At 45.0% G+C, this 26,261-nt stretch overlaps 1 protein-coding gene across 3 annotated transcripts in view; it reads left to right on the top strand.

Moving 5' to 3' along the window:
- Positions 1-26,261, top strand: part of si:ch211-191a24.3 (tensin-3) — a 103,109-nt gene that overhangs the window by 15,791 nt on the left and 61,057 nt on the right. For 2 of the 3 annotated variants that reach the window (XM_021604524.2, XM_036978552.1), the window contains exons 6-13: positions 4,871-4,954; positions 6,534-6,646; positions 6,776-6,836; positions 8,272-8,347; positions 8,495-8,624; positions 8,936-9,001; positions 14,339-14,443; positions 24,468-25,397. In XM_021604524.2, coding sequence (XP_021460199.2) covers positions 4,871-4,954; positions 6,534-6,646; positions 6,776-6,836; positions 8,272-8,347; positions 8,495-8,624; positions 8,936-9,001; positions 14,339-14,443; positions 24,468-25,397 — 1,565 coding nt within the window. The remainder of the gene's footprint in view (positions 1-4,870; positions 4,955-6,533; positions 6,647-6,775; positions 6,837-8,271; positions 8,348-8,494; positions 8,625-8,935; positions 9,002-14,338; positions 14,444-24,467; positions 25,398-26,261) is intronic. The other variant, XM_036978553.1, reaches the window with a different exon arrangement.

Below are 26,261 nucleotides of genomic sequence, written 5' to 3'. Positions count from 1 at the left end.
TGTAGATCTCTGCAGTTCATCCAGAGTGATCATGGGCCTCTTGGCTGCATCTCTGATCAGTCTTCTCCTTGTATGAGCTGAAAGTTTAGAGGGACGGCCAGGTCTTGGTAGATTTGCAGTGGTCTGATACTCCTTCCATTTCAATATTATCGCTTGCACAGTGCTCCTTGGGATGTTTAAAGCTTGGGAAATCTTTTTGTATCCAAATCCGGCTTTAAACTTCTTCACAACAGTATCTCGGACCTGCCTGGTGTGTTCCTTGTTCTTCCTGATGCTCTCTTCGCTTTTGACGGACCTCTGAGACTATCACAGTGCAGGTGCATTTATACGGAGACTTGATTACACACAGGTGGATTGTATTTATCATCATTAGTCATTTAGGTCAACATTGGATCATTCAGAGATCCTCACTGAACTTCTGGAGAGAGTTTGCTGCACTGAAAGTAAAGGGGCTGAATAATTTTGCACGCCCAATTTTCCAGTTTTTGATTTGTTAAAAAAGTTCGAAATTTCCAATAAATGTCGTTCCACTTCATGATTGTGTCCCACTTGTTGTTGATTCTTCACAAAAAAATACAGTTTTATATCTTTATGTTTGAAGCCTGAAATGTGGCAAAAGGTCGCAAAGTTCAAGGGGGCCGAATACTTTCGCAAGGCACTGTATTTGTATTTTGCTTCTATATGCATGGTCGAGAATGCTTGCAGAGGATGAGAGAGACATTTGGACTGGAGTTCATGTTGACCTGATGAGCAATGAAGAGGATGCCCTGCAAAACGGCAAACCAGTGTGTTGTTGTCAAGAACTACAGAGCTGCTTGGAAAGAGACCAGAGCACCTTGACGAGCCACACCACACGGATCATGTCTGGGGAGTTTTCTTCAAGGCAACCTACAGTGGATTCCACAGACCCCTCAACCCTCAAAACTATAGCAATACAGGAACCCCAATGGAGGCTCGCCATGGGCCAAACTGGATGACTCCTGTCAGTACTGTGATCTTTGAATATGGAATATTCCTTTATCTGAGGTAGCCCCCCCTGCTTAGGCCCTGCTTAGCCGAAATGCAGATACTGTGACCCGCTTTCTCCTGCTCTACTGAAATAAATTATCCTTTAAGTGTGTTTTGTGTGTTTTCTTTTCCAAGGACCTAACATATGTTTTAGTATAGGGATGTTGTGAGGGGCTGGAAAAAACCTCCATAGGGGTGCTTGAATTTTACTTCTGAAAAGGTGTAGGAACCCTGATGTGATATTAATAATACAAACAATTAAAAGTAATGCATTCATAATTCACTGTAATTCATTAATTTAAAAATGTAAATGTTTTTAATATACTAGTCAAATCAAATCATTACTTTACTGTGAAATACTTGCTCATGAGCCCTTCCCAATGATGCAGAATATATATATTTTTATAACATATATAGGAGAAATAAAATACACAATAATTAAGCTACACACAGGGAGTACTGGTACCAGATCAATGTGCTGGGATACAATGTATTTGAGGTAGATATGTACATAAAGGCAGGGTAAAATAACTATTAGATAATAACAAGAAACTAAGGCAAGCTAGCAATAACTAGTATTAGCATGTGCAACCTGAACAAGTGCACAATTATTTACTGGCAAATATGGGAGCGACGTGAGCAGACGTGAAAAGAGATGTAGTGCAACTGACGTCAAACTGGAATTTCAAGACGTGTCCTGGTAAATGGGTGGATGTTGTGGTCGTTTCTGGGGATTTACTGAACCTTTTCTGGAAATATACACGTTCGTGCACTGGAGTATTCTACCTGTAAATGTGCCTTTTCATGCACTGTGTGTGTCTCCCTCAGGGCAGACCTGGATCTAGACTGAATGTGTGTGTCTCCCTCAGGGCAGACCTGGGTCTAGACTGAATGGGTGTGTCTCCCTCAGGGCAGACCTGGGTCTAGACTGAATGTGTGTGTCCTCCTCAGGGCAGACCTGGGTCTAGACTGAATGTGTGTGTCCTCCTCAGGGCAGACCTGGGTCTAGACTGAATGTGTGTGTCCTCCTCAGGGCAGACCTGGGTCTAGACTGAATGTGTGTGTCTCCCTCAGGGCAGACCTGGATCTAGACTGAATGTGTGTGTCTCCCTCAGGGCAGACCTGGGTCTAGACTGAATGTGTGTGTCCTCCTCAGGGCAGACCTGGGTCTAGACTGAATGTGTGTGTCCTCCTCAGGGCAGACCTGGGTCTAGACTGAATGTGTGTGTCTCCCTCAGGGCAGACCTGGATCTAGACTGAATGTGTGTGTCCTCCTCAATGCAGACCTGGGTCTAGACTGAATGTGTGTGTCTCCCTCAGGGCAGACCTGGATCTAGACTGAATGTGTGTGTCTCCCTCAGGGCAGACCTGGATCTAGACTGAATGTGTGTGTCCTCCTCAATGCAGACCTGGGTCTAGACTGAATGTGTGTCTCGCCCTCAGGGCAGACCTGGATCTAGACTGAATGTGTGTGTCTCCCTCAGGGCAGACCTGGATCTAGACTGAATGTGTGTCTCGCCCTCAGGGCAGACCTGGATCTAGACTGAATGTGTGTGTCCTCCTCAATGCAGACCTGGATCTAGACTGAATGTGTGTGTCCTCCTCAATGCAGACCTGGGTCTAGACTGAATGTGTGTGTCTCCCTCAGGGCAGACCTGGATCTAGACTGAATGTGTGTGTCTCCCTCAGGGCAGACCTGGATCTAGACTGAATGTGTGTGTCTCCCTCAGGGCAGACCTGGATCTAGACTGAATGTGTGTGTCCTCCTCAATGCAGACCTGGGTCTAGACTAAATGTGCGTGTCTCCCCCAGTGCAGACCTGGATCTAGACTGAATGTGTGTGTCTTCCCCAGTGCATACCTGAATCTAGACTGAATGTGTGTGTCTCCCCCAGTGCAGACCTGGATCTAGACTGAATGTGTGTGTCCTCCTCAGTGCAGACCTGGATCAAGACTGAATGTGTGTGTCTCCCCCAGTGCAGACCTGGATCTAGACTGAATGTGTGTGTCCTCCTCAGTGCAGACCTGGATCTAGACTGAATGTGTGTGTCTCCCTCAGTGCAGACCTGGATCTAGACTGAATGTGTGTGTCTCCCTCAGGGCAGACCTGGGTCTAGACTGAATGTGTGTGTCCTCCTTAGTGCAGACCTGGGTCTAGACTGAATGTGTGTGTCTCCCTCAGTGCAGACCTGGATCTAGACTGAATGTGTGTGTCCTCCTCAGTGCAGACCTGGATCTAGACTGAATGTGCGTGTCTCCCCCAGTGCAGACCTGGATCTAGACTGAATGTGTGTGTCCTCCTCAGTGCAGACCTGGATCTAGACTGAATGTGTGTGTCCTCCTCAATGCAGACCTGGGTCTAGACTAAATGTGCGTGTCTCCCCCAGTGCAGACCTGGATCTAGACTGAATGTGCGTGTCTCCCTCAGTGCAGACCTGGATCTAGACTGAATGTGTGTGTCTCCCTCAGTGCAGACCTGGATCTAGACTGAATGTGTGTGTCCTCCTTAGTGCAGACCTGGGTCTAGACTGAATGTGTGTGTCTCCCTCAGTGCAGACCTGGATCTAGACTGAATGTGTGTGTCCTCCTCAGTGCAGACCTGGCTCTAAACTGAATGTCTATGTCCTCCTCAGTGCAGACCTGGCTCTAAACTGAATGTCTATGTCCTCCTCAGTGCAGACCTGGATCTAGACTGAATGTGTGTGTCCTCCTCAGTGCAGACCTGGCTCTAAACTGAATGTCTATGTCCTCCTCAGTGCAGACCTGGATCTAGACTGAATGTGTGTGTCCTCCTCAGTGCAGACCTGGATCTAGACTGAATGTGTGTGTCCTTCTCAGTGCAGACCTGGATCTAGACTGAATGTGTGTGTCTCCCCCAGTGCAGACCTGGATCTAGACTGAATGTGTGTGTCTCCCCCAGTGCAGACCAGGATCTAGACTGAATGTGCGTGTCTCCCCCAGTGCAGACCTGGATCTAGACTGAATGTGCGTGTCTCCCCCAGTGCAGACCTGGATCTAGACTGAATGTGCGTGTCTCCCCCAGTGCAGACCTGGATCTAGACTGAATGTGTGTGTCCTCCTCAGTGCAGACCTGGCTCTAAACTGAATGTCTATGTCCTCCTCAGTGCAGACCTGGATCTAGACTGAATGTGTGTGTCCTCCTCAGTGCAGACCTGGCTCTAAACTGAATGTCTATGTCCTCCTCAGTGCAGACCTGGCTCTAAACTGAATGTCTATGTCCTCCTCAGTGCAGACCTGGATCTAGACTGAATGTGCGTGTCTCCCCCAGTGCAGACCTGGATCTAGACTGAATGTGTGTGTCCTCCTCAGTGCAGACCTGGATCTAGACTGAATGTGTGTGTCCTCCTCAGTGCAGACCTGGCTCTAAACTGAATGTCTATGTCCTCCTCAGTGCAGACCTGGATCTAGACTGAATGTGTGTGTCCTCCTCAGTGCAGACCTGGCTCTAAACTGAATGTCTATGTCCTCCTCAGTGCAGACCTGGATCTAGACTGAATGTGTGTGTCCTCCTCAGTGCAGACCTGGCTCTAAACTGAATGTCTATGTCCTCCTCAGTGCAGACCTGGCTCTAAACTGAATGTCTATGTCCTCCTCAGTGCAGACCTGGCTCTAAACTGAATGTCTATGTCCTCCTCAGTGCAGACCTGGCTCTAAACTGAATGTCTATGTCCTCCTCAGTGCAGACCTGGCTCTAAACTGAATGTCTATGTCCTCCTCAGTGCAGACCTGGCTCTAAACTGAATGTCTATGTCCTCCTCAGTGCAGACCTGGCTCTAAACTGAATGTCTATGTCCTCCTCAGTGCAGACCTGGCTCTAAACTGAATGTCTATGTCCTCCTCAGTGCAGACCTGGGTCTAGACCACTTTGCCATGAGAAGGTTCTACAACAACAAAGTATCTTCCCTGATGAATCCCTCGCAGAAACGGTAAGAAACCACCCCACACAAAGCAAATTTGATTGGTTAACATCAAGTTCACAGAAGCTCCTCTGCACAACAGATCAATATATTTCAAAGATCAACTTTCTGGTCATCAGTGAGCTTCAGATGTGGCCCTCTGGCTGAGGGCTTCCTTGTTCTGAAATTTTACCTGATATCAAGCGGTCAGGTGTCAGACTTGGGAGATCAATTAAAAAAAATAAAAAATACATTATTTCACCTTTATTTAACCAGGTAGGCTAGTTGAGAACAAGTTCTCATTTGCAACTGCGACCTGGCCAAGATAAAGCATAGCAATTCGACACATACAACAACACAGAGTTACACATGGAATAAACAAACATACAGTCAATAATACAGTAGAACAAAAGAAAACAAAAAGTATATATACAGTGAGAGCAAATGAGGCAAGTTAAGGAAATAAATAGGCCATGGTGGTGAAGTAATTACAATATAGCAATTAAACACTGGAATGGTAGATCGGCAGAAGATGAATGTGCAGGTAGAGATACTGGGGTGCAAAGGAGCTAAATAAATAAATACCAGTATGGGGATGAGGTAGGTAGATAGATTGGCTGTTTACAGATGGGCTATGTACAGGTGCAGTGATCTGTAAGCTGCTCTGACAGCTGGTGCTTAAAGCTAGTGAGGGAGATGTGAGTCTCCAGCTTCAGAGATTTTTGCAATTCGTTCCAGTCATGGGCAGGTGAGAACTGGAAGGAAAGACGACCAAAGGAGGAATTTGCTTTGGGGGTGACCAGTGAGATATACCTGCTGGAGCGCGTGCTACGAGTGGGTGCTGCTATGGTGACCAGTGAGCTGAGATAAGGCAGGGCTTTACCTAGCAGAGACTTGTAGATAACCTGTAGCCAGTGGGTTTGGCGACGAGTATGAAGCGAGGGCCAACCAACGAGAGCGTACAGGTCGCAATGGTGGGTAGTGTATGGGGCTTTGGTGACAAAACGGATGCCACTGTGATAGACTGCATCCAGTTTGTTGAGTAGAGTGTTGGAGGCTATTTTATAGATGACATCACCGAAGTCGAGGATCGGTAGGATGGTCAGTTTTATGAGGGTATGTTTGGCAGCATGAGTGAAGGGTGCTTTGTTGCGATATAGGAAGCCGATTCTAGATGTAATTTTGGATTGGAGATGCTTAATGTGAGTCTGGAAGGAGAGTTTACAGTCTAACCAGACACCCAGGTATTTGTAGTTGTCCACGTATTCTAAGTCAGAGTCGTCCAGAGTAGTGATGCTGGACGGGCGAGCAGGTGCGGGCAGTGATCAATTGAAAAGCATGCATTTAGTTTTACTTGCGTTTAAGAGCAGTTGGAGGCCACGGAAGGAGAGTGGTATGGCATTGAAGCTCGTCTGGAGGTTAGTTAACACAGTGTCCAAGGAGGGGCCAGAAGTATACAGAATGGTGTCGTCTGCGTAGAGGTGGATCAGAGAATCACCAGCAGCAAGAGCAACATCATTGATGTATACAGAAAAGAGAGTCGGCCAGAGAATTGAACCCTGTGGTACCACCCTTGATTGATTTGGGAGGTCAATCCCTCTCTCTCTAGGTATGTGTGGATGTTCAGCAGTCTGCTGAAGGGAGTTATGAACATGGATCCCTCTCCTCTCTTCCTCCTTTGTGTGGTTCTTCACGGCGTTCCCAACATCAATTCTGAGGGAGGTTAGAAATGCCCATACAAACACTATACTACACCTCTCACGTCACAGTGATACACACTGTTCTCAGATATACATTTTATGATGCACTACTGAATTAGCGATATATTTTTCCTGTTTGTGTTGTCTGCAGGATGTCGTCTGTTCCTGAGAGTGTACCAGAGCCTGCAGGTCGTCTGTACTTCAGCAGTCTAGTGAGATACCATACTCATTCACACTTCATTTGAATGTTCCGGATAGTCCATCTGTAGAGCATCTGTAGAGCGTCATAGTATCAACAAACTATCTGTTGAAAAGCAACTATTTGCTAAGGTTACAGTTACACTCTTAGAACAAAAGGTGTTCCTTAGCTGTGAAGAACACCTTTTGAGTTCCATGTAGAACCCTTTACACAGGGGAACCCAAAATGAAACTATGGCAGTGGGGACACCATTTATTTACACCAGAATTTCTGGGGACCAAATTTGTTGCCCAAATCTAATGACGCAACCTTAAAATCTGTAAATGTAGATTTTTACATAAAAAAACAACCTTCAATTCATTGTATTTTCATCTCTTATCAAAATGGAAAGAAACCAATAAATATATTTACCAATACATTTTTTTTTTCAAATAATCTTTCTCAAACACTTTGTATATTGTCCAATACAATAATCTGTACTCTTATTTTTTTGCTCCTAAAAATACAATTAAGAATCATAATAATAATTGGCGACCCCACTGCAATTCCCTGCGACCCCGACTTTGAATACCACTGTAAAGGGGTTTAATAAGCAGTTTAATAAGCGCTCAAAAACTCCGAAAACCAAAATATACAAAATAATACAAGTGGGTACAAAACCTGTCACACACCAGAACATATCTGGCACAATGCTTACAAACAAACAATCATCGACAAGACATGAGGGGGAACAGAGGGTTAAATACACAACATGTAATGAATGGAATTGGAACCAGGTGTAATACAAGACAAGACAAAACCAAAGGAAAATGAAAAGAGGATCAACGATGACTAGAAAGTCGGTGACTTCGAACGCCGAACGTCGCCCGAACCAGGAGAGGGACCAACTTCGGCGGAAGTTGTGACAACTGTCCTATGGGACCGCTGCAGAACCCTTTTTTAAATAGTTTTATTGTAGTGTTAGGGTTAGGTTTCCAATAAGGGTAAGGGTTAATAAATATTACTGATAGTCTGTTGTAGATAGTCTGTAGAGCATCTGCATTGATTGCTGTTTGGGGTTTTAGGCTGGGTTTCTGTACAGCACTTTGTGACTTCTGCTGATATAAAAAAAAAAGGCTTTATATATACATTTGATTGATTGATTGATTGATCTACAGATGGACTATGGAAATATAGTGTTACCATGGTAATAATATTATGAGTATGAAAATGTATCCACTCACTGTAAGTCACTCTGGATAAGAGTGTCTGCTAAATGACTCAAATCTAAATGCAAATGTGTGTTTACTTTGTCTGTGTGTGTTTATATCTGTCACAGTCACGTGTGAGCAGTGGCAGTGCAGACAGGGTTTACTTTGTCTGTGTGTGTTTATATCTGTCACAGTCACGTGCGAGCAGTGCAGACAGACAGGGTTTACTTTGTCTGTGTGTGTTTATATCTGTCACAGTCACGTGCGAGCAGTGCAGACAGACAGAGTTTACTTTGTACTGCAACCAGCTCAACTGCTGAAGGGAGACATAATGGTAGGTATAATCACACTCATATACCGTACCTGCACTTTTAAAATCCAGAATTGAATGGAATGTTATACAAAGCTCAGTGGTCTGACTGTATGAACCTTATAGACAGCCAGGTGAGGTAACTGTCTGTGTCTGCTGTCTGTGGTTCAGGTGGTGTGTTATAATAAAAACCACCAGACAGCCAGCCGAGAGGTCATCTTCAGGCTCCAGTTTCACACTGGCATTATCCACGGTCGCCCCCTGCTTTTCCCCAAGGAAGACCTTGACACAGCTTATATAGGTACAGTAGTAGTAGTAGTAGTAGGCCTACTGGGAAGCCTAATGCAATGAATGACCTACTCTCTCTATCTCTCCCTCTCTTTCTCTCCCTCTCTTTCTCTCCCTCTCTTTCTCTCCCTCTCCCTCTCTCTCTCTCTCTCTCTCTCTCTCCCTTTCTCTCTTTCTCTCTGTGTAAGTATTGTCACAGGCTAACCTTGGTCTAATCACCAGGTGATGAGTGCAGGCGTGAAATACAGACGAAAGCCAACGCATGCAGGTAGACATGCACACACACAGATAGAGATGGATGATCACCTTCCCTCCTTATTCCAGATCCTAGGTTTCCAGATGATGGGAAAGTTGAGTTGGTGTTCTCTGAAAGTCCTGAAAGGATGCCAGGTAATTCCCGGCCGTCATCGTTGTTAAGCATAATCCTAATCTCCCCTTCAAACCACCATTGGTCCAACGAACACACACCTGGACCACCACTACAGCTGGTGTGGCTGACTAACAGCCCCTGCCAACCCCGTCACCCTACAGTCACACATCCTGTAAGGACTATTTAAAAGTTCCAATTCGTCACGATGCATGAGTGATGCAAACTGTTTTTGACACGTTGAGGTAATGTCCAGACTTAGATACAGTTGGGGGATGTTCCCATTTATTGAATGAAATAATATGAGGACAGATTAAACTTGATGATTTACCATGGTGGTGACGATTTGTGGTTGAGTAATCCGGGTTAAAGGCAGCCTTGTGAATAGCTGTAAAAACCATGTGAATGTCCTGTTCACCCATGCATGACTACTACCTGGTTACCTGTGATCTTATACACCTGAGCCATCAACTGACCTACCACCTGACCCATAACCTCAGTGAGACTGCTCTCTAGTGGTGAGAACTGACAGCCCAAAACAGACAAAACTAGACAAACACAAATCCTATCAAAATGGCTCTTATATATCCTGTCAGCTGCCGTCACAGCCCTTCACCTTGCAGTCACACATCCTGTCAGCTGCCGTCACAGCCCTTCACCCTGCAGTCACACATCCTGTCAGCTGCTGTCACAGCCCTTCACCTTGCAGTCACACATCCTGTCAGCTGCCGTCACAGCCCTTCACCCTGCAGTCACACATCCTGTCAGCTGCTGTCACAGCCCTTCACCCTGCAGTCACACATCCTGTCAGCTGCTGTCATAGCCCTTCACCCTGCAGTCACACATCCTGTCAGCTGCCGTCACAGCCCTTCACCCTGCAGTCACACATCCTGTCAGCTGCTGTCACAGCCCTTCACCCTGCAGTCACACATCCTGTCAGCTGCCGTCACAGCCCTTCACCCTGCAGTCACACATCCTGTCAGCTGCTGTCACAGCCCTTCACCCTGCAGTCACACATCCTGTCAGCTGCTGTCACAGCCCTTCACCCTGCAGTCACACATCCTGTCAGCTGCTGTCACAGCCCTTCACCCTGCAGTCACACATCCTGTCAGCTGCTGTCACAGCCCTTCACCTTGCAGTCACACATCCTGTCAGCTGCTGTCACAGCCCTTCACCCTGCAGTCACATATCCTGTCAGCTGCCGTCACAGCCCTTCACCCTGCAGTCACACATCCTGTCAGCTGCTGTCACAGCCCTTCACCCTGCAGTCACACATCCTGTCAGCTGCCGTCACAGCCCTTCACCTTGCAGTCACACATCCTGTCAGCTGCTGTCACAGCCCTTCACCCTGCAGTCACACATCCTGTCAGCTGCTGTCACAGCCCTTTACCCTGCAGTCACACATCCTGTCAGCTGCTGTCACAGCCCTTCACCCTGCAGTCACACATCCTGTCAGCTGCTGTCACAGCCCTTCACCCTGCAGTCACACATCCTGTCAGCTGCTGTCACAGCCCTTCACCCTGCAGTCACACATCCTGTCAGCTGCTGTCACAGCCCTTCACCCTGCAGTCACACATCCTGTCAGCTGCCGTCACAAAAGAACAGAACAGAGCAGAACAATACAGATCCGAGCAGAATTAGAACAGAGCAGAACAGAACCGAACAGAGCAGAGCAGAACAGAACAGAGCAGAACAGAACAGAGCAGAACAGAACAGAGCAGAACAGAGAAGAACAGAGCAGAGCAGAACAGAACAGAGCAGAGAAGAACAGAACAGAGCAGAGAAGAACAGAACAGAGCAGAACAGAACAGAACAGAGCAGAACAGAGTAGAACAGAACAGAGTGGAACAGAGCAGAACATAACAGAGCAGAACAGAGAAGAACAGAACAGAGCAGAGCAGAGCAGAACAGAACAGAGCAGAGAAGAACAGAACAGAGCAGAGAAGAACAGAACAGAGCAGAACAGAACAGAACAGAGCAGAACAGAGTAGAACAGAACAGAGTAGAACAGAACAGAGTGGAACAGAGCAGAACAGAGAAGAACAGAACAGAGCAGAACAGAGCAGAACAGAGCAGAACAGAACAGAGCAGAACAGAACAGAGCAGAACAGAGAAGAACAGAACAGAGAAGAACAGAGCAGAACAGAACAGAACAGAACAGAGCAGAACAGAACAGATCAGAGCAGAACAGAACAGAACAGAGCAGAACAGAATGGAACAGAGCAGAACGGAACAAAGCAGAACAGAACAAAGCAGAACAGAATGGAGCAGAACAGAACGGAACGGAGCAGAACGGAACGAAGCAGAACGGAACAGAGCAGAATGGAACAGAGCAGAACAGAACAGAGCAGAACAGAACAGAGCAGAACAGAACATAGCAGAGCAGAGCAGAACAGAGCAGAACAGAACAGAACAGAGCAGAACAGAACAGAGTAGAACAGACAAATATCATGACTCACTATCAAATCAAAACCAATCCTTCTGAGACCACCACATCAGAATTGTTCACCTGTTCAGTTAGTCTGAACAGACACAGACATGTCTGTTTCAGAATATGCTTGTGTGAGCAGAAATTGTGCCAAAAGATTTGACCAAGCAACCTGTGCCTTCTTGCTCTTTCCAGAAAGGGGCAGTATTCAGCACACTGCAGAGACTGGCTAACTGTAACACACACTGCTCTGTAACACACACTCCTCTGTGACACACACACACTCCTCTGTAACACACACACACTCATCTGTAACACACACACACTCCTCTGTAACACACACATAACACACACTGCTCTGTAACACACACTCCTCTGTAACACACACTGCTCTGTAACACACACTGCTCTGTAACACACACTGCTCTGTAACACACACTGCTCTGTAACACACACTCCTCTGTAACACACACTCCTCTGTAACACACACTGCTCTGTAACACACACTCCTCTGTAACACACACTCCTCTGTAACACACACTCCTCTGTAACACACACACACTCCTCTGTAACACACACTCCTCTGTAACACACACTCCTCTGTAACACACACTCCTCTGTAACACACACACACTCCTCTGTAACACACACACACTCCTCTGTAACACACACTGCACTGTAACACACACTGCTCTGTAACACACACACACTCCTCTGTAACACACACTCCTCTGTAACACACACACACTCCTCTGTAACACACACTCCTCTGTAACACACACTGCTCTGTAACACACACACACTCCTCTGTAACACACACTCCTCTGTAACACACACTGCTCTGTAACACACACTGCTCTGTAACACACACTCCTCTGTAACACACACTCCTCTGTAACACACACTCCTCTGTAACACACACATAACACACACTGCTCTGTAACACACACTCCTCTGTAACACACACTCCTCTGTAACACACACTGCTCTGTAACACACCCTGCTCTGTAACACACACTCCTCTGTAACACACACTCCTCTGTAACACACACACACTCCTCTGTAACACACACACACTCCTCTGTAACACACACACACTACTCTGTAACACACACTCCTCTGTAACACACACTCCTCTGTAACACACACACACTCCTCTGTAACACACACACACTCCTCTGTAACACACACACACTCCTCTGTAACACACACTGCTCTGTAACACACATTGCTCTGTAACCCACACTCCTTTGTAACACACACACACTCCTCTGTAACACACACTCCTCTGTAACACACACTGCTCTGTAACACACACTGCTCTGTAACACACACTCCTCTGTAACACACACACACTCCTCTGTAACACACACACACTCCTCTGTAACACACACTCCTCTGTAACACACACATAACACACACTGCTCTGTAACACACACTCCTCTGTAACACACACTCCTCTGTAACACACACTCCTCTGTAACACACACTGCTCTGTAACACACCCTGCTCTGTAACACACACTCCTCTGTAACACACACTGCTCTGTAACACACACTCCTCTGTAACACACACACACTCCTCTGTAACACACACTCCTCTGTAACACACACACACTCCTCTGTAACACACACTCCTCTGTAACACACACTGCTCTGTAACACACACTGCTCTGTAACACACACACACTGCTCTGTAACACACACACACTCCTCTGTAACACACACTCCTCTGTAACACACACTGCTCTGTAACACACACTCCTCTGTAACACACACTCCTCTGTAACACACACACACTCCTCTGTAACACACACACACACACTCCTCTGTAACACACACTCCTCTGTAACACACACTGCTCTGTAACACACACTGCTCTGTAACACACACTCCTCTGTAACACACACACACTCCTCTGTAACACACACTCCTCTGTAACACACACACACTCCTCTGTAACACACACTGCTCTGTAACACACACTGCTCTGTAACACACACTCCTCTGTAACACACACACACTCCTCTGTAACACACACTGCTCTGTAACACACACTGCTCTGTAACACACACTCCTCTGTAACACACACACACTCCTCTGTAACACACACTGCTCTGTAACACACACTGCTCTGTAACACACACTCCTCTGTAACACACACACACTCCTCTGTAACACACACTGCTCTGTAACACACACTGCTCTGTAACACACACTCCTCTGTAACACACACACACTCCTCTGTAACACACACTCCTCTGTAACACACACTGCTCTGTAACACACACTGCTCTGTAACACACACTCCTCTGTAACACACACACTCCTCTGTAACACACACACACTCCTCTGTAACACACACTGCTCTGTAACACACACTGCTCTGTAACACACACTCCTCTGTAACACACACTCCTCTGTAACACACACTGCTCTGTACCACACACTCCTCTGTAACACACACTCCTCTGTAACACACACACACTCCTCTGTAACACACACTGCTCCACTCAACAGGAAACAATAAAGGCTCTTATCACACACACATCACCCAGGAATGCAGATCCCAGATACAGGCAAAGAAACAGACAGAGCAGAACTGCAAAGAGCTCAGGTTTCAACCATCCATACACATAAACACACCTCCACTTTGCTCACTCACATACTCAATCACGCACACATGCACGTGTGCACACAAACTCACACAAAAAAATTGAAAGAATTCATATTTTCTACAATATTTTTTTAAGTAAATAAACACAAATGGTCCTCTCCTGGGATCAGCTGATGTTGTTACAGAATATAGTGTGTTCCTTGACAATGCTGGGCTGTTGTGCAACAAACCCATGACGGAGATTGTCCTCAGTCTCCCTCAGTCTCTCTCTCTCGCTCTCTGTTTATTTCTCTTTATATGGTTTTGTCATCTGAAGGCAGTGGTCACTGGCAAAACGGACCCTCTGTCATCGTGGACTACGATACCTGGGACCCCCTGGTTCGACGGGACTCCTATGAGTACATCTCTCCAGAAGGACTAGGTATTGTAACATTTCTCCTGAAGGACTAGGTATTGTAACATCTCTCCTGAAGGACTAGGTATTGTAACATCTCTCCAGAAGGACTAGGTATTGTAACATCTCTGCTGAAGGACTAGGTATTGTAACATCTCTCCAGAAGGACTAGGTATTGTAACATCTCTGCTGAAGGACTAGGTATTGTAACATCTCTCCAGAAGGACTAGGTATTGTAACATCTCTCCTGAAGGACTAGGTATTGTAACATATCTCCTGAAGGACTAGGTATTGTAACATCTCTCCTGAAGGACTAGGTATTGTAACATCTCTCCAGAAGGACTAGGTATTGTAACATCTCTCCTGAAGGACTAGGTATTGTAACATCTCTCCTGAAGGACTAGGTATTGTAACATCTCTCCTGAAGGACTAGGTATTGTAACATCTCTCCTGAAGGACTAGGTATTGTAACATCTCTCTTGAAGGACTAGGTATTGTAACATCTCTCCAGAAGGACTAGGTATTGTAACATCTCTCCTGAAGGACTAGGTATTGTAACATCTCTGCTGAAGGACTAGGTATTGTAACATCTCTCCAGAAGGACTAGGTATTGTAACATCTCTCCAGAAGGACTAGGTATTGTAACATCTCTCCTGAAGGACTAGGTATTGTAACATCTCTCCTGAAGGACTAGGTATTGTAACATCTCTCCTGAAGGACTAGGTATTGTAACATCTCTCCTGAAGGACTAGGTATTGTAACATCTCTCCTGAAGGACTATGTATTGTAACATCTCTCCTGAAGGACTAGGTATTGTAACATCTCTCCTGAAGGACTATTTATTGTAACATCTCTCCAGAAGGACTAGGTATTGTAACATCTCTGCTGAAGGACTAGGTATTGTAACATCTCTGCTGAAGGACTAGGTATTGTAACATCTCTCCTGAAGGACTAGGTATTGTAACATCTCTCCTGAAGGACTAGGTATTGTAACATCTCTCCTGAAGGACTATGTATTGTAACATCTCTCCTGAAGGACTAGGTATTGTAACATCTCTCCAGAAGGACTAGGTATTGTAACATATCTCCTGAAGGACTAGGTATTGTAACATCTCTGCTGAAGGACTAGGTATTGTAACATCTCTCCTGAAGGACTAGGTATTGTAACATCTCTCCTGAAGGACTAGGTATTGTAACATCTCTCCTGAAGGACTAGGTATTGTAACATCTCTCCTGAAGGACTAGGTATTGTAACATCTCTCCAGAAGGACTAGGTATTGTAACATCTCTCCAGAAGGACTAGGTATTGTAACATCTCTCCAGAAGGACTAGGTATTGTAACATCTCTCCTGAAGGACTAGGTATTGTAACATCTCTGCTGAAGGACTAGGTATTGTAACATCTCTCCAGAAGGACTAGGTGTTGTAACATCTCTCCAGAAGGACTAGGTATTGTAACATCTCTCCTGAAGGACTAGGTATTGTAACATCTCTCCAGAAGGACTAGGTATTGTAACATCTCTCCAGAAGGACTAGGTATTGTAACATCTCTCCAGAAGGACTAGGTATTGTAACATCTCTCCTGAAGGACTAGGTATTGTAACATCTCTGCTGAAGGACTAGGTATTGTAACATCTCTCCAGAAGGACTAGGTATTGTAACATCTCTCCAGAAGGACTAGGTATTGTAACATCTCTCCTGAAGGACTAGGTATTGTAACATCTCTCCAGAAGGACTAGGTATTGTAACATCTCTCCTGAAGGACTAGGTATTGTAACATCTCTGCTGAAGGACTAGGTATTGTAACATCTCTCCAGAAGGACTAGGTATTGTAACATCTCTCCAGAAGGACTAGGTATTGTAACATCTCTCCTGAAGGACTAGGTATTGTAACATCTCTCCAGAAGGACTAGGTATTGTAACATCTCTCCAGAAGGAATAGGTATTGTAACATCTCTCCTGAATGACTAGGTATTGTAACATCTCTCCTGAAGGACTAGGTATTGTAACATCTCTCCTGAAGGACTAGGTATTGTAACATCTCTCCTGAAGGACTAGGTATTGTAACATCTCTCCTGAAGGACTAGGTATTGTAACATCTCTCCTGAAGGACTATGTATTGTAACATCTCTCCTGAAGGACTAGGTATTGTAACATCTCTCCTGAAGGACTAGGTATTGTAACATCTCTCCAGAAGGACTAGGTATTGTAACATCTCTGCTGAAGGACTAGGTATTGTAACATCTCTGCTGAAGGACTAGGTATTGTAACATCTCTCCTGAAGGACTAGGTATTGTAACATCTCTCCTGAAGGACTAGGTATTGTAACATCTCTCCTGAAGGACTATGTATTGTAACATCTCTCCTGAAGGACTAGGTATTGTAACATCTCTCCAGAAGGACTAGGTATTGTAACATATCTCCTGAAGGACTAGGTATTGTAACATCTCTGCTGAAGGACTAGGTATTGTAACATCTCTCCTGAAGGACTAGGTATTGTAACATCTCTCCTGAAGGACTAGGTATTGTAACATCTCTCCTGAAGGACTAGGTATTGTAACATCTCTCCAGAAGGACTAGGTATTGTAACATCTCTCCAGAAGGACTAGGTATTGTAACATCTCTCCAGAAGGACTAGGTATTGTAACATCTCTCCTGAAGGACTAGGTATTGTAACATCTCTGCTGAAGGACTAGGTATTGTAACATCTCTCCAGAAGGACTAGGTATTGTAACATCTCTCCAGAAGGACTAGGTATTGTAACATCTCTCCTGAAGGACTAGGTATTGTAACATCTCTCCAGAAGGACTAGGTATTGTAACATCTCTCCTGAAGGACTAGGTATTGTAACATCTCTGCTGAAGGACTAGGTATTGTAACATCTCTCCAGAAGGACTAGGTATTGTAACATCTCTCCAGAAGGACTAGGTATTGTAACATCTCTCCTGAAGGACTAGGTATTGTAACATCTCTCCAGAAGGACTAGGTATTGTAACATCTCTCCAGAAGGAATAGGTATTGTAACATCTCTCCTGAATGACTAGGTATTGTAACATCTCTCCTGAAGGACTAGGTATTGTAACATCTCTCCTGAAGGACTAGGTATTGTAACATCTCTCCTGAAGGACTAGGTATTGTAACATCTCTCCTGAAGGACTAGGTATTGTAACATCTCTCCTGAAGGACTATGTATTGTAACATCTCTCCTGAAGGACTAGGTATTGTAACATCTCTCCTGAAGGACTAGGTATTGTAACATCTCTCCAGAAGGACTAGGTATTGTAACATCTCTGCTGAAGGACTAGGTATTGTAACATCTCTGCTGAAGGACTAGGTATTGTAACATCTCTCCTGAAGGACTAGGTATTGTAACATCTCTCCTGAAGGACTAGGTATTGTAACATCTCTCCTGAAGGACTATGTATTGTAACATCTCTCCTGAAGGACTAGGTATTGTAACATCTCTCCAGAAGGACTAGGTATTGTAACATATCTCCTGAAGGACTAGGTATTGTAACATCTCTGCTGAAGGACTAGGTATTGTAACATCTCTCCTGAAGGACTAGGTATTGTAACATCTCTCCTGAAGGACTAGGTATTGTAACATCTCTCCTGAAGGACTAGGTATTGTAACATCTCTCCTGAAGGACTAGGTATTGTAACATCTCTCCAGAAGGACTAGGTATTGTAACATCTCTCCAGAAGGACTAGGTATTGTAACATCTCTCCAGAAGGACTAGGTATTGTAACATCTCTCCTGAAGGACTAGGTATTGTAACATCTCTGCTGAAGGACTAGGTATTGTAACATCTCTCCAGAAGGACTAGGTGTTGTAACATCTCTCCAGAAGGACTAGGTATTGTAACATCTCTCCTGAAGGACTAGGTATTGTAACATCTCTCCAGAAGGACTAGGTATTGTAACATCTCTCCAGAAGGACTAGGTATTGTAACATCTCTCCAGAAGGACTAGGTATTGTAACATCTCTCCAGAAGGACTAGGTATTGTAACATCTCTCCTGAAGGACTAGGTATTGTAACATCTCTGCTGAAGGACTAGGTATTGTAACATCTCTCCAGAAGGACTAGGTATTGTAACATCTCTCCAGAAGGACTAGGTATTGTAACATCTCTCCTGAAGGACTAGGTATTGTAACATCTCTCCAGAAGGACTAGGTATTGTAACATCTCTCCAGAAGGAATAGGTATTGTAACATCTCTCCTGAATGACTAGGTATTGTAACATCTCTCCTGAAGGACTAGGTATTGTAACATCTCTCCTGAAGGACTAGGTATTGTAACATCTCTCCTGAAGGACTAGGTATTGTAACATCTCTCCTGAAGGACTATGTATTGTAACATCTCTCCTGAAGGACTATGTATTGTAACATCTCTCCTGAAGGACTAGGTATTGTAACATCTCTCCTGAAGGACTAGGTATTGTAACATCTCTCCAGAAGGACTAGGTATTGTAACATCTCTGCTGAAGGACTAGGTATTGTAACATCTCTGCTGAAGGACTAGGTATTGTAACATCTCTCCTGAAGGACTAGGTATTGTAACATCTCTCCTGAAGGACTAGGTATTGTAACATCTCTCCTGAAGGACTATGTATTGTAACATCTCTCCTGAAGGACTAGGTATTGTAACATCTCTCCAGAAGGACTAGGTATTGTAACATATCTCCTGAAGGACTAGGTATTGTAACATCTCTCTAGAAGGACTAGGTATTGTAACATCTCTCTAGAAGGACTAGGTATTGTAACATCTCTCCAGAAGGACTAGAAATTGTAACATCTCTCCAGAAGGATTAGGTATTGTCACACACACACACAGACACTACCCTGGACCAGACGACTGTAACAATCACTACAGCCAGTGGTTGAGGTTTGAGTCCCAGCTGTTTTAAACCAGGTCTATATCGGCAGCCATGTCATTTAGACAGACCGCGCATTGGGAAAGCAATGTGGCAAGGCACCATGCAAACAGTTATGCAAACATATGCACACACACACACTCGCAAACACACACACACGCGCACACACATGCACACACACACACAGACACGGTATATTAACAGGTAAACAGACAAACTCACACACAGACATAATGAGGGTGCCAGCCTGTGAAAAAGAAAAAACAGAAACTCAGAAGAATGTTGTTTTCAGCCACAGATGGTTCAGTTTGAACCCCCTTCTCTTTCTCTCTATATGTTAAACTGTCTCTTTCTCTCTCCCCTCTCTCCCCCCCCCCCTCTCTCTCCTTCTCTCTCCCCCTCTCTCCCCCTCTCTCCCCCTCTCTCTCTTTCCCTCTCTCTCTCCCCTCCTCTCTCTCTCTCTCTCTCTCTCTCTCTCTCTCTCTCTCTCTCTCCTCTCTCTCTCTCTCTCTCCTTCTCTCTCTCCCCCCCTCTCTCTCTCCCTCTCTCTCTCTCCTTCTCTCTCTCCCCCTCTCCATCCCCCTCTCTCCACTCCCCCCCCCTCTCTCTCTCTCTCACCCACTCTCTCTCTCCCTGTCTCTTTCCAGCTCTCTCCTTCTCTACCTTTCCCTTCTCCCTCTCCCTTCTCTCTCGCTACATATCACTCTCTACATATCACCTCTGTCTTGTACCTTTCTCTCCTATGTCTCTCTTCTCCCCCTTTCTACTTTGTCAGGTTCAGGTTGCAGGTTTCCATACCGTCCCCCTGGAGGTACTGAGAGAGGAAGGCAAAGAGTGAGAGTGAGAGAGAGAGAGATACCCAGAGCAAAACAGAATCTTTTGGAGTGTAAGAGTAGGCGGTGAGTCAAGCGCTTAAAGGAGAGAGAGAGATAGGGGAAGAGAGAAGGAGAGAGAGAGAGATAGAGAGAGATAGGGGAAGAGAGAAGGAGAGAGAGAGAGAGGGAAGAGAAGGAGAGAGAGAGAGAGCGAGAGAGATAAGGAGAGAGAGAAGGAGAGAGAGAGGGGAGAGAAGGAGAGGGAGAGAGAGAAGGAGAGGAAGGAGAGAGAGAAGGAGAGAGAGAAAGAGAGAGAAGGAAAGATAGGGGAAGAGAGAAGGAGAGAGCGAGAGAGGGGAAGGGAGAAAGAGAGAGAGAGAAGGAGAGAGAAGGAGAGAGAGAGATGGGGAGAGAGAAGGGGGAGAGAGTGCGTAGGGGGACCCAGGGGGGCAGTTAGCACCTTTAGAGAAAGAGAGAAAGAATGTTACTCTCTGCTAGTCTTCCTTTAGCTGCCTTAGAGAAAGAGAGACGACAGAAGAGGAGAGGAGCTCTACACAAAACCTGGTCTGAACGGTTACCACTCTCTTCTCTATCTTTATCCTCTCTTTGTCTTTTCTTCTTTCTCTGTCCTTTTCAATTATTTATTCCTTTCTCTTTCTTGTTCCCCTTCAACCATGTGTTTGTCATCTGGGTTCTCTCCTACTCTCCCTCACATTTTGAAGGGACTGGAGTGAGGCATTTCTTCCAGATTTAGTGACGATGTAAGTTGATGTGATGTTGTGTTACAGTTGGTATAGGGAGAACGTTGTAGCTCTAAGTTGTTGTCGTACTTATTGTATTAGTGAATGTCTGTCGCGTGAGTGATGTTAGTGAGTTGTTTTGTTGTGACAGGATTTAGTGTCAGTTACAGGGTATAGTTGTGTCTGTGTTGCTGCTTGTTCAATATGTCATACAGTGATGAGTGAGATGGGACATGTGTGTGTCTGTGTGTGTGTCTGTTAGACCAGCTGTGTGGCTTTACCATGCATGTCTGGTATTTGAGTATCATAGTCTCGCTGGACTGAGGGACTTCACTATGTATTTGTGTGTGTGTGTGTGTGTGTGTGCGTGTGTGCGTGCGTGCATGTGTGCGTGCGTGCGTGCGTGTGTGCGTGCGTGCGTGTAGCTTTGTTATGATATTCATCTGGACATTACCGGTTCAGAAGCACCCACACATGTTGCAGGTTAGCATGTTATAGAGGTAGCTATGCATCTATAATGTCTTTATTGTACTGCTCTTTAGATTCAACAATCTGGCTGCTAAGGCAGTTTTATGAATGAGACCAGAAGTTCATTCTAAATGGCACCCTATTCACTATATAGGGCAACACTTTTGACCAGTGTTATATGGGCCCTGGTCAAATGCAATAGGGTTCTTCGGCTGTCCCCATAGATCCATGTACAACCGTCGGTGAAAAGGGTTCTATGTGGAACCCAAAAAGGTTAGACCTGGAACCAACAAAGGGTTCTCCTATGGGGACTGCCAAATAACCAAATACAGTTCTAGATAGTACATTTCATAGATAGTTCTAGATAGTACATTGTATAGTAACATACACTAGGAGTGTATGTTACTATACATGTGTTGTTACAGTAAGAGTATGTTATTGTTGCTCTTCAGGGTGGAAATGTCTCAACAGTTTCCCACAGTTGGAGGAAATTGTGTGTGTGTGTTATCTAATATCAACATCTGGTGCAATTTCATACCACACTATGCTACTATGCATGTGTTGTTACAGGAAGTTTATTTTATGATTTTATTCAGGGTGGATTTTATTTTTACAGTAACAGATTAGCCCAGATCATCCTATACAGTGCCTTGCAAAAGTGTTCAGACCCATTGGAATTCTTCATAGTTTATTGTGTTACAAAGTGGGATTAAAATTGATTTAATTGTACTGTTTACAACAATCTACACAAAATACCCTGTAATGTCAAAGTGGTTGAAAAATTCCACTTTTAAATTCCACTTTTAAATTAAATAAAATACCTAAAATATAGTTGTTGCGTGGGTGTCAGCTCCCTGAGTCAGTTCATGTTAGAAACACCTCTGGCATCGATTACAGCTGTGAGTCTTCTTGGGTAAGTCTTTAAAAGCTTTGCACACCTGGATTGTGCAACATTTGTCCATTATTTCTTTCAAAATTCTTCAAGCTCTGTCAAAATGTTGGACAGCAATTTTCAAGTCTTGCCATAGATTTTTAAGCAGATTTAAGTCAAAATGGTGACTTGGCCAGTCAGGAACATTCACTGTCTTCTTGGTAAGCAACTCGATGGTATAGATTTGGCTAGGTTATTGTCCTGCTGAAAGGTGAATTCCTCTCCCAGTGTCTGGTGTAAAGCAGACTAAAGCAGGTTTTCCTCTGGTGTTTTACCTGTACTTAGTTCCATCTCGTTTCTTTTCATCCTGAAAAACTACACGGTCTTTGCTGATGTCAAGCATACCCATACCATGATGCAGCCACCATGCTTGAAAATAAGGAGGCAGTATCTCAGTGATGTGTTGTGTTGGATTTGCCCCAAATATAAGGCTTTGCATTTATGCCAAAAACTATATTCCTTTGCTATTTTTGTTCTTTTCAGTATTACTTTAGCGCCTTGTTGCATAGAAGATGCATGTTTTGGAAAAGTTTGTATGTTTGTATTCTTCTTCTTTAGGTCATTATTGTGGAGTCACAACAATGTTGTTGATCCATCCTCAGCCATTGAACTCTGTAGCTGTTTTAAAATCACCAATGTCCTCATGGTAACATCCCTGAGCAGTTTCATTCCTGTCCTGCAGTTCAGTTCAGAAGGTCGTCTGTATCGTTGATGTGTCTGGGTGGTTTAATACATCATCCACAGTATCATTATTAACTTGACCATGCTTGAAGATATAGTCAATGTCTGGTTTGTTATTGTTACCCATCTACCAATCACTGCCCTTCTTTATGAGGCTTTCTCAAAGCTCCCTGGTCTTTGTAGTTGTATCTATGCTTGAAATTCAATACTTGACTGAGGGACCTGACAGATGTTTTGATCTGACAGTTGGGGACAGATGAAGGGGTAGTCATTCAAAAATCATGTCAAGCCCTATTATTTCACACAGAGTGAGTCCATGTAACTTATTATGTGATTTGTTAAACCAAATTTGACTCCTGAACTAATTTAGGCTTGCCTAAGCAAAGGAGGTGAATACTTATGCAATGAATATAATTTTGTTATGATAAAAAAATGTTTTATCAAAAAATATAATTGTTTTTTCTTCCTCTTTGACATTACAGAGTATTTTGTGTAGATTGTTGACAAAAATCTATTTTAATCCCACGTTCTAACACAATAAACCGTAAAGAAATCCAGGGGGTCTGATTACTTTTGCAAAGCACCGTATGTGAGGAAATTGTTTGTGTTGAATTTTTTGTGGAGTTGTATAAAGCTGAGTAGAGACTCAGCAGTAGCCACTTGTCTTTCCTGGTTTACTCTGACGTTAGGGTTACACTTCAGAGGTCGTGTGTGTGTGTGTGTGCGTGTGTGTGTGTGTGTGTGTGTGTGTGTGTGTGTGTGTGTGTGTGTGTGTGTTTGAGCTTGCCATCCGTGTCCTCTCACAGTACCTCATTGATCACTCACTGTCTGTTATTTTGTCTCTCCTTTCTGCTTTTCCAAAGTGTCTGTGTCCCATAGGCTTTTCCAAAGTGTCTGTGTCCCATAGGCTTTCCCAAAGTGTCTGTGTCCCATAGGCTTTCCCAAAGTGTCTGTGTCCCATAGGCTTTCCCAAAGTGTCTGTGTCCCATAGGCTTTCCCAAAGTGTCTGTGTCCCATAGGCTTAAGATTCTTCATTTGTTCATTCATATTCCATGTATTCCATTCTGGTCTGGGTGAGCTAGGTGTTAGGCGATGTGATGTAGCATGTGTTTGTGTTGCCTGCATATTGAATGGTGCTGGTGGTTGACTGTGAACACGCTAGCTAACAGACTAATGCCGTGCTATCTGTCATATCAGAGCCCAGGTGGAGGGAGGGGTCCTCTGCTCTGTCAGGCTTGGTGTGTTCTTTCTGAGACAGAAGCAACTATGCAGATAAAGACACACACACGCAATGTAGAGCTCACACAAAGACACTGCTGTTATCTAGATGGAGTGTGTCTGGTCTGGAGACAAGGCAAATGTCTGTGTGTGTGTATATGTATCTGTGAATGTGTGTGTCAGAGGATGACTAAGACAGGAGGGTGAGGGTTGTAGGTTGTAAAGCGTGTACTATGTGTGACTCAGTAGATGTGAGTATGTGTGTAAATATTCACTATTTGTTATGGCTGTCTGGCTTACTCTTCCTCTCCTCCTCTTACTCAGCTCTGCCTCGTAGCCCGGGCCCTGTCGATGGCAACCTATCCGCCAGAGTAAGGAAGGGAAGTAGTGACGAAGGATCTCCGTTTCACCTGGCAACCAGCTGCCCTATCCCCAGTGACCTTAAACTGTCATCCAGCAAAGACTCAGGCCTCTCTATCGCCTCCCAGAGGACCGGAGGTATTACTGCAGTGAGCCCCAAGAGAGGGCCCAGTCAGGACGAACTTACCCAGCTCAGGCGGCTTCTATCTGGTGTCGGCCTGGAACCTCATCTGGAGGACATAACTGACCTCCCAGCCTCCTGTAACGCGGTGAGGGAGATGGAGGGGGATGAGGCTGGGTTAGGGCAGCCTGTGAAGGCCTCTCCTAGCGAGAGGGAGTCAGACATCCTTTATGATGACGAGGTTAGCCCCGAGGCTAGCATTGGCTCGTTCTCCTCTGAGAGCATACCTGAAGCCCAGGGATTGGTCCAGAGTGGAAGTGGATACTCCACCCCTTCCACCCAATCATGGGTGCAGCAGCAGCAGATAGTCGTCAGGGGGCAGGACAGCCCTGTGGATACACTTTCACTGATTGGTCCAAACACCTTGTCACTTCCAGACATGCCCAATAGGGGGAGCGGCAGTAGAGAGTCAGTGAAGAGAGGAGTGGAGGGAGGGGTGGGGTCGCCTGTACAGACAGACAGTCACACACACGCCTCACACACCACCCATACACCGTTGCCCTCAGGGGAACCTTGCGGGCAGGAGGAGCTTGCCTCGTTAGCCACAGACATTGATGAGTCCATCGAGCAGCTTAACCAGCTGATCCTAGATCTGGACCCCACCTTCATACCTGTTCCCACCCGACACACCCCCCTCCCCCTTGCTCTCTCCACCTCCCTCTACACCAATGGTAACAACCATACGACGACACATGCCAACGCCAGCCAATCAGGTAAGACCATATTTGCAGAGCGGGGTACCATTGATAGAATAGAAACCTGATAGATAGAAACCTGTTGAAATTAAATACCTGTGTGTCTGTTAATTTAATAAATGTATTTGAGATACAGTAGAATCACAAAGGTTTATTCCCTCCCATGTTCCAGTCTATTGTCCTCAGTAACAGTAGAATTATCAAATTGAGGAGGCCCCATCTCACAGAGGCGGGGTTATGGAAGGACATGTAAATGAAACAGATCAACAGTGGGCTTATACATTACAGCTGTACTGTTAAAGATTTCCATTGTGGAATCCCTCAGAGACATACCATAAAACAGCTGTCTGTCTGTCTGTCTGTCTGTCTGTCTGTCTGTCTGTCTGTCTGTCTGTCTGTCTGTCTGGCTGTCTGTCTGACTGACTGAGTGACTGTCTGACTGACTGACTGACTGACTCAGTGACTGACTGACTGACTGACTGACTCAGTGACTGTCTGACTGACTGACTGACTGACTGACTTAGTGACATGATTCCAGATGCCAGGCTAAAGAAAATAAAGTTGTTCCAGTTTTCAGATGTTTAGAGTGGTGCAGGTAAAGAGCTAGGTTTGGACATGTTCTCATAGCAGAGTTCAACACAGACACTTTATACACCTTAATGTAACACTGCCTGGCGGTGAAACTACCCTTCTAACCAAGGGAAGTCTGGCATGGTCCAGGGCTTGTCCACTGTGTTTGCTGAGTGGGTGTAAAAGTTTGCTTAAGCCGGTAATAGATACTTCTATATAAGCAGTGTAAAATCAGGGCCTCATAAGTACAGTACAGTAAATGACAAACTAACATCTTTAACATGTTTTTTAAGCGACTGGAAGAAATGTCTT

Source organism: Oncorhynchus mykiss, chromosome 5, assembly GCF_013265735.2.
Source record: "Oncorhynchus mykiss isolate Arlee chromosome 5, USDA_OmykA_1.1, whole genome shotgun sequence".
NCBI classification, from domain to species: Eukaryota; Metazoa; Chordata; class Actinopteri; order Salmoniformes; family Salmonidae; genus Oncorhynchus; species Oncorhynchus mykiss.
The sequence above is the reverse complement of the archived record's forward strand: the minus strand, read 5'-3'. Positions and strand labels throughout refer to the sequence as shown.